Source organism: Etheostoma spectabile, chromosome 10, assembly GCF_008692095.1.
Source record: "Etheostoma spectabile isolate EspeVRDwgs_2016 chromosome 10, UIUC_Espe_1.0, whole genome shotgun sequence".
Lineage (NCBI taxonomy): Eukaryota > Metazoa > Chordata > Actinopteri > Perciformes > Percidae > Etheostoma > Etheostoma spectabile.
This window is the reverse complement of record NC_045742.1, coordinates 5772021-5786758: the sequence shown is the minus strand read 5'-3', so window position 1 is coordinate 5786758 and position 14738 is coordinate 5772021. Positions and strand designations below refer to the sequence as shown.

Genomic DNA, 14738 nt, shown 5'->3' with positions numbered 1-14738 from the left:
ATTAAAGATCAGCCCCCCACTCAGATCAGCTGGTATTCTTTCTATATTGGAGTGGAATGGAAATTTGTAAGTGACCCCATTTGACTTATGTAACTGCGATCAATTACAAGCTATAATATTACATTTTTCTTTCTTCACCTCAGGGTCCCAATGCTCTTGTGACGTACACCATCATCAGTGGGGCAGATGACAGCTTTCGGATTGACCCTGAGTCTGGTGATCTGGTCGCCACCAAGAAGCTGGATAGGGAGCGTCGTTCAAAATATTCCCTTCTGGTACGCGCAGACGATGGAAAACAGTCCTCCGACATGAGGCTGAACATCACCGTCAAAGACGTCAACGACCACATGCCCAAGTTCTCCCGGGCAACGTATTCGTTTGATATCCCCGAAGACATGGCACCAGGTAGGATCTCCGTGTCACTTATGAAGCATCCAGTTACAACCTAAAACACGCTGACATGTAAAGAATGTAGACATTGGAAATACAGACGGGCAATGTTTTGTCTTCTGCAAAAGCCCTTAGACCGAACTCTGTTTAAGTGGAGCAGCTTCTTTGTAGCAATTTATAAGAGCATTTTTTATAAGAACATTTTTATATGACTATTGTAGCTCTCCCAAATCGTCTGTATCTTCCTTAAGGGTAAAATTAAGAGTTTATTAGGTCAAAGGGACAGTAACTGATACCTGATTTATATGGAAATCTATTAGCGACTAGCAGGATTTACAATAATACTGACAACTGTCTGGCACAGCTCATTTTTAACTGTCACCACTTTATTCACAAAAAAGATTTTAAAAAAAGAAGTTTGGAAATGAAAGAAGAATGTCAAGTGAGATATGATTATGTAAAGTACTAATAAAAACATGTCATCATTAGCTGGTATAGCATTATCTTCATGCCTACGTCTTTAGCTTAATACCAATGATTGGAAGACTTTTTGTTCCAAAACAGGCCAAGTGAGTTAAAAAAGCAAAGCTGGCAGAGTGATCACTGAGTCACTGGTATTAATAAACAGTCCTAATAACCCCCTGTAGATATATTAAAGTCAATTTTTCTATAGGGCAGTAAAGTCTAACTTCTCGTCTCTGTGTTCCAACCCGTCTGACTCTCGCAGGCTCCATCGTGGCGGCGATCCTGGCCAGCGACTCTGACTCAGGGGTAAACGGAGAGGTCACCTACTCGCTGGAGGAGGACGACGAGGACGAGACCTTCCTCCTGAACCCAGTGACGGGAGTTTTCAACGTGACGCGTCCTTTGGACTACGAGACTCAGCAGTACTATATTCTGACAGCGAAGGCCCGGGACGGCGGGGGGCAGGCCAGCACAGTCAGAGTGTATTTCAACGTCCTGGATGTGAATGACAACCCGCCCATCTTTAACACCAGCGTGTACAGCACGTCCGTCTCGGAGAGTCTGCCGCCTGGATCCAGTATTGTCACTGTTGGGGCCAGTGACGCTGATGACGGTATGTACCCTACATGTGGGAAATTTACATTGGAGATGGAATTAAAAGGAAGATACATTTTAGAGCTGACAATACTATTAATAATACCACAGCTAATGAATGAAATGGACCACATTTGTTATGAATGCAATTAACATAATCGAAATAAATTCTTTTGGCAGGGATCAGTCAAACATGTGTGTTATTTAGCTGGGTAGCTAACTAAACTTCACTGAAAACCAAGAAAGAAGTTACAATAAAAACATTTTTTTTTTAGATGCAAAATGTGTCAAACGTAAATGCAGCCTGTAAAACATGAACTGCTGTTTCTTTTTGATGCATACACCAAATACACACACACACATACATACAGTATGCTAATACTGATATGTAGGTATACATAAAATTGATATGTAGATCCAGTGCTTATAAATATACAGTCAATAAATATAGGTGCAATATCTCACTATTGAATTGCTCATAGCTTATTTGCTTTTTTATCATTTGTCTAACCACAACATTTTTTCTTGACACAGATTTGAATCAATAAATGGTTTCAGATGAGATTTTTTTTCTTCTTTTCAGCGTGCTATATTTAGAAGCATTTGGCAACACTGCCAAATCAGGACACATTGTATTAGTGAAAGAAAAATATAGATTTTGTTTTTTTAGTTAAATCAAGTTAAACTCTGGTCAAACATCCCAGCGATGTCGGGATATTTAAAGAAAACAGTTCTTTGAGAATGTTTTTAGCAGTAATGCACTCTCCTACTGTGTAAATCAAGTGTTGTCGAGTTAGCCCTAGAAGATTAATTTAATGTAGGCCTGTCATTTGGTTATGACAGTTGGTTACACAGAAGCTCTCAAACCTACATTTTATTTTATTTTTATTATTTTTTATTTTGCGTTGTGCATGAATGACTTGATGAAATACATTTTCACTGTATGATTAAGTGGCCTGCGTTATTTCTGCGTTTCAGGTGGTGGGTTTCTTGTATGTGAAGTGCCGTGTGGTATTTGAACAGTCACCGCTACTCTCCTCCGCTGTAATTACCGCTTCACCCAGACCTAATGTGGTTATTGTGACCTACATTCCTGGGAAATACGCTGCCTAGTTCTCAACCAGAGTCTGGCTTCTTTCTCCACTGTCCACATAATCTGACCGCATCGTCCTCTTCAGATTTATAGTTGCAGCTTTCCACTGTCAAAATAAAACGCCATTGTTAGCACTTCCTAAGCCCCTGACCCCCAACCCCGAGACTTTGTCTTTAGATGGCGTAGCCTAAACTCAGATGGAAGTAGCACTCAAGCTTTTGATAAGGGATTACTTGTGTTCTGTAAATACACTCCGGAGTGTGGGAAGGTGCCGGCCGGCGCTTTCCACATGAATACCCCGTTGACTTGAATTACAGACGCTCAATTTAAGATCATTTTAACCCCCAGTTCCAGTGCTGCGGATTAGGCCCGATTTCAAGGATAGATAGTTTACTGCTTCCGTCCACTCAGTCACACTGTAGTTATCTCATCTGAATGAATGTTTTAATTTTGAGGGATTTACAAAAATGGCACAACCGCACTATCAGTTTCGGATGTAGTTTGCGGTGGTGTTTCTTTTTTGAATGCAATCCTTCATGCTACATGAATGGATTGTCTACTTGGAGGACAAGAGTTGCAGCCAGATAGCTCCAGCTGCTGCACATGAACAATTTGTGGAAATTGATGTAGATAACCCCTATAAATTACTAATTCACACACACATACAGCATATTTAACAATCTCATCTGGAACAATGGATGCTAGTCAAAAATACCAACATTCAACCTCTACTGTCTGTATGTTATCTGGCTATTTTAAATTCAGGTTCATACTGCAGTAAATTGTACACATTAACAGGAAAAAACACTTAGACCTAAACACCTAAACCTAGAGGAGCTGCAGCAATGTGGAGTACAACAAAAATATGGTGTTTCTGAAGATGAAACCATGTAAACCTATTCTGGCACAACCTCAAAATAGAATTATGAACCTGGAAATTAGCATAATATGGGCGCTTTAAACATAAGGATGGTATAATTTTATTTTTCATGCATGACGGTAGATGGAAATTGTCTTTGCACTGCTAGTCAGACAGAGCAAGACATTTGAAGATGTCACCTTGAGCTGTGACAAATTCTAACAAACTTTTTTTGCTATTTTCTGATGCATTATAGACAACACTATTGAAAGGATATTTGACAAAATGATTGGCAAATTAGTCAAAAATGAAAATAATCAGTTGCAACAGTTTACTAAACAGAAACTCCCGTCCCGAATCGGACGGGACCCAAAGGGTTTGGTTGGGTTCAGTCTTGAGGTCTTATCATTTTACACAGGCTCGGGCCGGGCTCGGGCTTGTGGTCCGTATAGTATGGTATATGAGCGGTCAGGTGATGCGTTTCTATTAGCGCAAAGATTGATGCTGAGGAGGTGAAACGGAGGCTGGCCTCTGGCGATTGGGCTTATTTATAGGCTAAGTGAGTATGCCTAGGCCTATTTAGAGTGCCGAGATCTTACACTGTTACAGAGGACTTATTTTATTTCTTACTTCCAAGTGGCCTATAGCCACTATAGCTGTTTGTCATGAATAAATAATGTTAAAAAATTTATAAATTATTCATTCTTAACAAAAGGCAAAAGAGCTGTGTGCTTACGGACATTTGAATAATGTCGGGCTGTAAACCGGTTTGGTCTTTTAAAAAGCTGTCAATCAAAATTTGCTTGGCTCAAACCTTGTCAGGTCTAACTTTTAAGGCTGGATTACGGCTTTAACCCAGTGTACAGCTTTGAAACGGCCCTGTAAAAGAAATCTAACTTTGAATTATTATTGCCTTCTGATTCCCTCTTGGCATGTTTTCCAGGCCAAAATGCTCAGCTCCTCTACAGAATTGCTTCTGGCGATCCCCAGGGCCACTTTGTCATCAGTAAGGAAGGAGTCATCCAAAGCAAGAAGGCCTTGGACAGAGAAATCCAATCCTTCTACAACCTTGTGATCACAGTCAATGACCTGGCTCCTCCTCCCATGACCCGCTTCACCAGTGCTGCCCAGGTGTCCATCATTCTTCTGGACGTCAACGACTGCCCGCCGGCCTTCACCTCTCAGAGGATGACCTACATCCAGGAGAACACGCCGGTGGACACAGTGGTGTTCACTGCCCAGGCCACAGACGCCGACAGTGGACCCAACAGCTACATCGAGTACTCCCTCAAAGGATCTCAAAGTAACAAGTTCAGCATTGGTACAATCGACGGAGACGTCAGGTTGGTTGGGGAACTGGACCGCGAGGAGCTTTCCAACTACACCCTCACAGTCGTTGCTACAGATAAAGGGGAACCCCGTCTGTCTTCAACGATGGATGTGACTATGATGGTTTTGGACGTCAACGACAACACGCCGAGCTTCTCCCAGAATATCTACGACATCGAGATTGAGGAGAACACCTTGACTGGGACTGATGTCATTCAGGTTTTTGCCAGCGATGCAGATGAAGGCACCAATGGGCAGATCCGATTTTCTATCTTAGGAGGCAACACTAACTCTGATTTCAGGATTGATTCGGTTACAGGGGTGATTTCCGTGGCCAAACAGCTGGACCGTGAGGCGTGTTCGTCCTATTCACTGGTGGTCCAAGCCGCCGACCGAGGCAGCAGCCCCAGGGTGGACCGCGCAACCGTTAACATTGTGTTGTTGGACGTCAATGACTGCTCCCCTGTGTTTGAGCTCTCTCCTTACACTGTCAATGTTCAGGAGAACTTGGAGGACCTTCCAAAAAACATCCTGCAGGTCAGTATGTTGTTTTTTTCTTCTTTATGTCAAGACAGGACGTCCTCAGTTTAAAAAAGGCAGTGTTTTGAAATGACAGTTCTGAGACCATTAGTAAGCTAATGCCTTAAACAAATTTGGAGTAATACTAACTTAATAAGTGCAGGTATGTGAGATTTATCAGGGCGCTACATACCATGGTGGTCTTATTTAGCTAAATATCATGGCAAATATGTGACTGAAGTGATATAGAAATGATTTATGACTGCAATTTGCTCCGCACAATTAGGGCTTTATAGGATTTCACTGAAATATGAAACTGGGCTAAATTGCATGACAAGGCAGTTAACATCCCAACCGCCCTGATGACTAAATGAGCCATTCATAAAAAATGGAGGGGAAGGACTGATTTCCAGTGACGGCACAATTCCAATTTCTCGCGCTTGTGTACCTTGTGAGGAAATGAGGGTACAGTTATGTGTTGGGAAGGGGTCCAGACATAGAGGGTTTTTGACACGTAAGAACACACATCTGTGCGCTAACCTGGCTGTGCCTGTCTGCAGCATGCACGGCAGGGAGGGCTCACAATGCATTTGGGCACACTGGTGAAATGTTGTAGTTTAATGTTGCATCCGAGGAGAAAAGTCAGACTCACTAATATTTTTGTTCTCACTGTTTTTGACGATTACCTGGGAAAGTATGATTAGACAAAGTGAATAAGTAATGATCTTCCTTCCCTCAACAATTACCATCAAGGTGCCGTCCAGCAACGTGATGGTAATTAACCCCTTAGCGGCTTCAGTGGATAGTCAAAGCATGGTTACTGTCAGCTATGTTTGGTTGTGTAAATTGAGCAACATATTTCTCCCAATAATGCTTCACTAAAAAACATCCAGAAAGAGAAAATTAGCAGTGAAACTGCTTGAAAACTTAGGCCATTGCGCTGGTGGTTCTTCACTACTCTTTCCAAAGATCACTTGTCAACTAATCCACTGAAATGTCAATTTATACAACCCAAAGGCACATTTTTGTCTCCAGTGATGTAAAGTAAATAAATACTGTATATTGACTCAAGAGGACTTGTACCTACAGAATTTTTAGGTACTTTACTTAAAGTGAGAATATGGAAACTTTGCTGAATAGTGCTCATATTTCCCAAGTAGAGAACAATGATACAGTCACCAACCTGACTCAGTAATGTCCATTTAACAGCAATATGTAGTTTGCCAATATTAGCCAACGTAAAGTATTGGTCGTAACAGACCAAGTACAGTAAGGCTGCAGCGACAAAACACAGGGTTGTTGAAGTGAGCAAGAGTATGTTTTAGTGCGGAAGAGTTTAACATTCAATATGTAAGAAGAAGAAGAATGTTTCAAAGGTTACATAGTCTTGTTTTTTTTCTATTTTTTAATTCAAACTGGAGTAAAAGTACCTCAAAATGGTATAGTGCATTCAACTTTCCACCCCTGCTGCCATGCTAGTACAGCTCCCCAGTTCTTCTGTTTATTCCAGACAAACTGTTCTGTTCTGCTGTTGGAAATGAAAAACACATGAATTATTGTACAAGAAGATAAAGACGTTTGATATCCTGAATCTCAAAAGAAGCTTGTTTCTGTGTTTTCCAGGTTGTTGCCAGAGACGACGACCAAGGTGCCAACGGCCAGCTAAGCTACATGCTCAGTGGTGGGAATGACGAGGGCGCGTTTAGCCTGTCCTCCAGCGGTCAGCTGAGCCTGACCCAGACTCTGGACCGCGAAGCTCAGGGGAAATACATCCTGCTGGTCACAGCCACCGACTCAGGTGAGACCGCAGTGGAGGGTTTGAGCTGTGGGTGCGGCTGATTGCATCTTGAAATGTTTGACCGTTTTGTAGTAAAAGATGATTTTTTGCTGGCCTGGCAGTATTGCATTTCAGTTTATGGTGTTCAAAAAACCAGTTGTTTATGTCTGAATTCTACTTGTTCAACATGTTCACGATGATCTGGTAAGGATTGATTGAGCACCGTGTAATATGTCCTTACATGGACATTGTTGAATTTCAGCAAAGCATGACATTTTGTAATCAGCCTGCAAGAACCGAGCTGAAAAAGAATATTTTCATAAACTAACAGCAATGTCAACAAACAGCATTTTGATTTCACAGTGTGCACAGTGCTCCTTTTGTGTGGCACAATAACCTAAACATTCGGGAGTTTTAAGCTTTGCAAAACAGTGGGTGTTTTTGACTTATTCCCCTAAGAAGTCCTTTCAGCGGGTTCGATTGAACAGCATCCTCTGTTTATTTGGATACAGCGGTAGAGCTTGTTATAGCCAGATAAAAGGTTAACTTGTTATTGCATAGAGGCCAGTTAATGTGTAGTTAACGGAGTACATGCGTATCCCCTTTGTAGCCAAATCACATGGTATCCCAGTTAAGTATACGTTTCCCCGAGCTGCTCTGGCACGGCCGTCATGGTCTGAGGGTGGTTCTGTTTCATTCCTGGACTGACCATGTGAGCATTCACAACGCTGTGTATTTTTGACTGTGCACTGGCTTTGGTGAGAATTGAGACAATGTTGCATGAAATATCTTGTTAGACAATGTTAGATACTACATAAACACACATTTAAGAATTATATCCATTACCTACTGTAGTCAGTGACTTATTTGCATATTTGTGGGGGATCATTTTACATTTTAGGTTAGCTTAGAGTACATTAATAAAAAACAGCATCACATTTTCAGAAGCCAAACTAACAAAAAAAGTGTTTTTCTTCATGCTTTGTTAAGATTGCCTTGCTTCACATACTCCTCAGAGGTTTGTGCCACATGGACAAAGTTGCCCAACAAGCGAACATACTAATTAGGATTCGATTCCTTTTCGTACGCTTCACGAGGAGTCCATATTTAGTACCCTGACAACAATTCCAAAATATTTTGACAGGACTTTTCAGTACAATGTTGGTAAGAGGCAGAAAGAGGGATTTGGGGTAGAATATCAAAATATCAAAAAACCCATAATCATAGTACAGGCCAAATTACCCAGCAGCATTTTCTCACATTTTTGAGGCCTCGGCTGAGACAGTGGGGGGAAATGGTTCTCCCAGGCGCTATCTGGCAGGAAATGTTGAAGGTGGATGGTGCAGACATGTCTCCAAGTCTGCTGTCTACCATGACCCATTTTCAACCACAAACATTCATCTTAACAAGTTAACGTCCGCCTATATCTTCCTGCACTGCCATATTTGACTAGTTCTACTGCGAAACACTGTGTAACACAGAGAGAAAAACTCAGGAGGATTTATCACTCCAAAGCTTCAGAATGAAAGTATTATTCTGTCAGGACTTAAGCTATATCTTGTATTCTGTCATATTTGGTAGTACTGCAGCAGCCACTGTGCAAACAATTTATCATGAGCAGAATAGGATTGCGTTTTTTTTAAAGTGCAACATGACTTACGATCAGACAAATGTGCTCTAAGTTCTCAGCTGTTGGAAACTTATGTTGTGAATGAATCAAAGTTGGACTTCCCCAAATTCGGGCAGGGCTGTGTGCCTGTTTATTGTGCTATAGCTGTCCATTCTACGGTACAATTCACAACATAGAAAAACGCAACAGCAAATCACAAAACACAACAGCAAATATAAAAACGGCATTAACTTCTACCGGTAAAGCTAGGGCCTATCTAGCAGAGGATGGACCCTTGTGATTGGACAGACAAACTGTCTGTCTTTTGACAGGAAATGAGTGCTCTCTCACCAGCTTTCTAGACTGCATCTGTAACAGGCCCCGGGCGTGAGGCCTGTGGTCGAGTTAAAATGTGTTCTGAAAAGAACAGGAAAATGATGAGACCGGCAACATGGTAGTGTTGTTCCTTCTCTCGCTTCTGCCAGCTTTATTTTTACATAAACATGTCTTCTCCATGTGATTCTCAATTTCACATTCTTCTCAACAGAACATCTTTAGTTAGTATCATCACCACAAACTCAAACTCAGTTTTTCTCTGTCTGCTGCTTACAGATTTGATAGCTGTACTAAGCTAGATAACTACAACGTTACTCGTTGCCACTATGATTCCAACACGCAAGTTGGGCGCTAACAGATTAGCAGAGCTGTTAATTATGTTAACAAAATGGTACAGCTGGCGTGAGAATTACACAGATAACAGTAACTCAATACATCTTCACAATCTTTCAAATACACACTCGCTTGAACAACATTTAACATTACTGAAATAACAAAGGAGCCTCAAACGGGACAATATACCCACTGTGACACGTTCAGGGAGTGCAGCTAGCTACTGGCTTTGCGTTAGCATTCCGACCACGTTACTTTTGTTTCTCTAAACAACTCATAATTACACTCTTTCCCAGTTTCAACACGGAAAGCATTTCTATCAAGTTGTTGACCTATTCGGCCACAAAATGTGTGTTTTTATCTGCAACTAACCTGAAAAGACAAGAAAATGATGAGACCGGCAACATGTAGTGGTGTTCCTTCTCTCGCTTCTGCCAGACTGAAGACGAGAGGCTAGAATCACAATATGCCGTCTCACTGGGAGCGCGCGGCCCCTTGTGGTGAACTTTGGTAAACTTAAAATACAAAATTTACACCAAACGAAAAACTGAGGCTCTCATAAACAATATACATCATATACTTACTATGCAAAACACCAAATAAAATACATTATGTGACCACATGTGGCGTCACACGCTCCCTGACAAAAATAGAAATGGCTTCTGACATTTGAAAACCTCTATGTTCTAGAAATAGCTCAACATCGCATTTAATCATTAACACCACCATGGTGTGGTGTGTGTGTGGGGCATGTAAGGATATGTGAGTAAGGTGCAACACCTGTTAGTTGTGGTAACTGATAAGGCGTTGGCCATGCAGGTATGTAGGTGAGGTGAATGTAGTGACTGTGTTGACAGTGGGACGCGGTTGCAGTGACGGTTCGCTAGTGTCTGATATGTGAACATCTGCTTGGCCTTCTCTCTCTTGCCGACCTTCTAACTTGAGTGAGTGTCTGCTTCAAAATCATCCAAACCTCTCTCGCATCTCCAACGGCTACAGAATCATCATCTCCTCCACTGTCTATCTCAGTGGTCTGATAAGGTAGTGAGCTGGTCACAGAAGGCTATCCTGGGATTTTGGTGCTTCCTGACTGGAAGGTTACCAGGTTCTCTCTTCCACACAGGTACGGTAAGTTGTCTTTCTGACCTAACAGCTGTGGTTGAGGCCTGTTTGTTTCTGCGGGCACTGGATCCTCTGGATCATAGTAGGTAATAATGGTAAGTGTTCTGTCTTTCCTGATCTCTTTCCTCCACAGGAACCTAACAATACCTAGTAGTGCTTCTTCTGACTCTGAATACTGTGCACTTGGGCGTTTCCCCAAAGTTTTGTCCCTGCAATGGTTATGCTCCGTATGGTTTGTTTCTTTGGTACTTGTTCTAACCTTTGTGGCGGGGCTTCAACAGGAGGTCATTAACTAATGCATAGTTACTAGGTGTAGGACTCTGGTTTACGGTTTTCTCCTGTCTAGGGTAGACTACATACACAGGGTGTCTGCTACCTGTTCTTTGACTACATAGATGTTCCTTTCCAGTATGACTGAGTTTCCCCGGGCCCCTCGCTCACTGAGATTCCTAACAAGTACTCTGTCCCGGGATGCAAACCACACCCTAATCTCTTGTCGTAATAAGACTTGCCTCGTGCACTTGACAGTTACTGTTCTCACTGGCTATCTGTCCTCAGTCATTCTCTCAGCCCATTTTTCTGCATACTTTTGTGTGATACTGTGGTTTCTCAGCCATTAGACCAACAATAAGTCTACAGGGAGACGGGATGGTGTCGCTACAGCAGAAAATAGGGGGAGTATCCTGTTGACTCGTGTCGCGTACAGTTATAGCATGCACGGTTCCTTGGAGATGATCTTTCCACGCTCTTTTTTTATCAGTAAGTGTCCTGAGCCTGCAAGGGTTCTTGAACCGTTCTGCCGGATTCCTTGTGGGTGATATGCGTTGTTCGCGAGTGTCCACTCCGATTTTCCCGTAGGGTCCTGAAAGTTCGTTTTCAAACTCACGACCCGGTCGTGATGTAGCTTCCAGGATATCCAAGGGGGATGAATTCTTCAAAGATGCGGTCAGCTGCTGTCGTCCAGTCATGATTTTTTGGTCGGATGATGCTGCAAACCTTGTAAAATGACCACTACGACCAGGATATACTCATACCACCTCGAGGGTTCCAGGTGAGGTAGTCTATGCACACAAGGTCCAATGGTGAGTTTGAGTGATGGTGCCCATTGGAGCGCGAACAGTACTGTGGTTTCTTTTGTTTATGCACGGACATCTTCGTGACATATTCCTCTACTTCTTTCTTTAATATGGCCAGTAAAACCTTTCTCTAGCTAGGGACAATACTCTCTCTGTACCGATGTGTCCCATATCGTGTGGAGACACTTTAACACCAGGGGTTTGTAACGGCCGAGGACTACCTGCTGTCTTTCACTGGTCGTTCTGTAAAGAAGTCCCTTTCTTAAGTGCATTTGCTCCTTCATGAAGGAGTTTCCTTGCTGCTTATCACGGTTAGTCGTGTGTCATTGTTAGTACTGCGTTGGTTTAGTTTTATGATCTCTCGACGGTGCTTGTCTTCCCTTTGCTTTGGCCATCTCCTCACTACTGATGGCTGGGAGAGGGTGCGGGGGTTCGGTGTGACGTTGTGTGGTGTAGGTGCAGCAACCCACGCTACATCCTGTTCCTGAGCGTGCTTAGTCCCATTCCAGTGGCTTCCACCACCTCTGCGACAACTCCTCAGTACTTCTATCACAACTTGTTGATGTCGAGGGCACACGAGACAACGTGTCAGCATCAGTATTACTTTCGGGTCTGTACTTTATCTCGAACCTGAAGTCAGCCAACCTCCCAACCCACCGATGTCAACTGCATTGGCTTGGGCAGTACTCATGACATAAGTAAGTGGATTGTTATCGGTGTAAATGGTAAAGTGGGGGCATAGAACAGATAGTTTCACTTTTCACACACTGCCCATTTAAGTGCCAAAAACTCCAATTTCCACTGTGCAGACGGTAGTTCTTTTCAGCGGGGTCAGCGTTCTGGAACCGTAACCTATGACTCTCAGTTTACCATCTTGATGTTGGTAGAGTACAGCGCCAAGCCCTGTTCGAGGGCTCTGTGTGGAGCAAGAATGGTAGGCTGAAGTCTGGGTAGCCAAAACTGGAGGATTGGTGAGTGTCGATGGGAGGACTCCAGTACTCTCTGGTGTTCACTAGTCCACTCCACAGGAGTCTTGGAGGACAGCTGAGGGCCTTGGTCTTTACTTGGTGCGGCTGCTTGTTGATGCACTGTTTTGAATTTTGAGCAGCTCATACACAGGTTGCGCATGCGTGAGAAATCCTGGATGTAACTGCGATAGTGTGAGAAAGCCCAAAAGTTGTCTCACATCACCAACTGTCTCTGCTTTTTTTCTTGAGCAACGAACCGCTTCCAAATCCTTTGGGTCGATGTGCACCCTTCTGCTGAGACATCCGACCAACGTACCTACCTGTCGGCGAAACAGTTCACATTTTTCAGGTCTTAACTTTACGCCATGTTTTTGAGTGTCTCAGGACTTTGCGGACTCCCTCGACATGCTCCCGAAGGTTTTTGAATAAACAGGATGTCATCCAGATAGGGGATACAGCATTCGTCTCTGAGTGAGTCCAGCATCTCTCCATACTCCTTTGAAAAGCGCAGGGGCATTGGAGAGGCCAAAGGGTATCCGTACCACTCGTATAAACCCCAGGGAGTTACAATGCTGTGACGTGTCTGAGCCTTCTGCCATGAACCTTGGTGGTACGCCTTACCCTGATCAAGGATACTGAACACAGAGTGTCCCCAAGAGTGTCGGTCAGATCTTGGATCCGAGGTAGTGGGTGTCTGTCAGGGATAGTCTCTGGTTCAACAACGATAGTCATACAAAGGCGCAGCGGCCGTCCTTTTTTCGGACGCACCAAACAGGGGCTGCGGAAGGGGACTTCGACTGATGATCCCTCCTTTTGCTAAGAGGTCTTGGATGTACTCCTTTACTTCCGCGAAAAGTGGTTTTGGAATAGAAGAGTAGGCTTTCTGTACCGGAATGTCATCTCTGAGGGTTATTGACATGTGTAAACTGGAATACAGCCAATATCATCAGCATCTCTGGCGAAAGCAGGCGACTCTTCATACAGCATTTCTCTTCACTAGTGTCTGTTGTTGCTCCTCGTTGAGGTGACTTACATCACTGGTGGTTGCCACCGTGTGGGTATTCTGGCTGAGTCAGATGGGGTAGTCATGATACCCTGAACCGTCACTCCTTCTTATCAGGCAAGTCAGTTTCAACTATTTTTTGATTGGCTGAATACTGCCAAGTGGGGATTTTCTAGGCAGGATGATGTCATGTTTTGTAGGGTTCCCTAGAGGCACAGCTCAGTAGGGTTCTGTCTCATTGAATCTCAAGCAAGCCCTCACCTATGTCTAGTTGCTGTAGCTGTACGCAAATTTCCTCTGGTTCAAACAATTAATGAGTCAGAGGGGTCAAGTGAGGGGCAATCTACACTCACCCAGGTTACACTACCGCAGGGATTATTCTCTCTTTCTGCCTATCTTAGCGTCCCTGTTGTGCGACTGTTTTTCTCGTTTGTACAAAGGGTACAATAGGCTGTGCTGCTCATCAGGAATGGACATGGCTCACCTAGCAGTTGGGTAAAGTGGGGCCTAATTTCTTGGTTTTCCCTGGATTACCACTCACTACATTAAAGCTATCAGTGGCATTTCAAGTGATAATGAACTCACCAGGAAGGGTACATTATTGATAAGTCAGGGTCCTCCTTACCAGGCAAGCACAGTGATGATGAACCAACCATCAAAGGGAATGACTTCTCCATTACCGCGTACACTTCCAACTTCCTTTGTCTTCAATAGGTCAATGAGCTCCGAAAGAGGGCGCATGTCAAGGTAGGTAGTATTTGTCCTTCCAGGGCTATCTATCATGACTTGAGCTCAGATGTCTACTAGACATTAACTGCTAGACCATTAAGGATACACTTAGTAAAGCTTTTCTACTCTAGTTTGGCAATTTGTACATTGCTGGAAGCTGCGGAGTCTTGCACAGTAACAGTAGTTTTCTTACTATTACGTTTTTTTTTTTACTTAGCTGTCTCAGTGGTTGTGTCTAGCTTATTCATGCTGATCCACTGGCTGACGTCTAACCCTGCTTCTGCACCTGTCAAGTGGGACGTGGGAAGGGCTCCGGTTACTGGCTGCCCCCCTCAGCAACCGGTTGGCGTTTCCCTGATGCCTATGGTGTTTTAGAAACCTCTAGCTCTGTGGCCCTCTTCGCGCAAAGAAAACAGTGTCTACACCCGCAAACCTGCTCTACACCTTGGACAACCATAGGATCTCTCTTTTTTTTGTAATTTGGGTTTTTGTAGGTGAACAGTGACAGGTTTGGTCTCTCTGTACTTTTTCTGCAA

At 43.4% G+C, this 14738-nt stretch overlaps 1 protein-coding gene across 1 annotated transcript in view; it reads left to right on the top strand.

The window, feature by feature from the left end:
• fat4 (FAT atypical cadherin 4) overlaps positions 1-14738 on the top strand; it is a 112893-nt gene that overhangs the window by 59120 nt on the left and 39035 nt on the right. The window contains exons 3-6 of the mRNA XM_032528589.1: positions 144-405; positions 1118-1468; positions 4345-5267; positions 6873-7047. Of these exons, the coding sequence (XP_032384480.1) occupies positions 144-405; positions 1118-1468; positions 4345-5267; positions 6873-7047 (1711 nt within the window). The remainder of the gene's footprint in view (positions 1-143; positions 406-1117; positions 1469-4344; positions 5268-6872; positions 7048-14738) is intronic.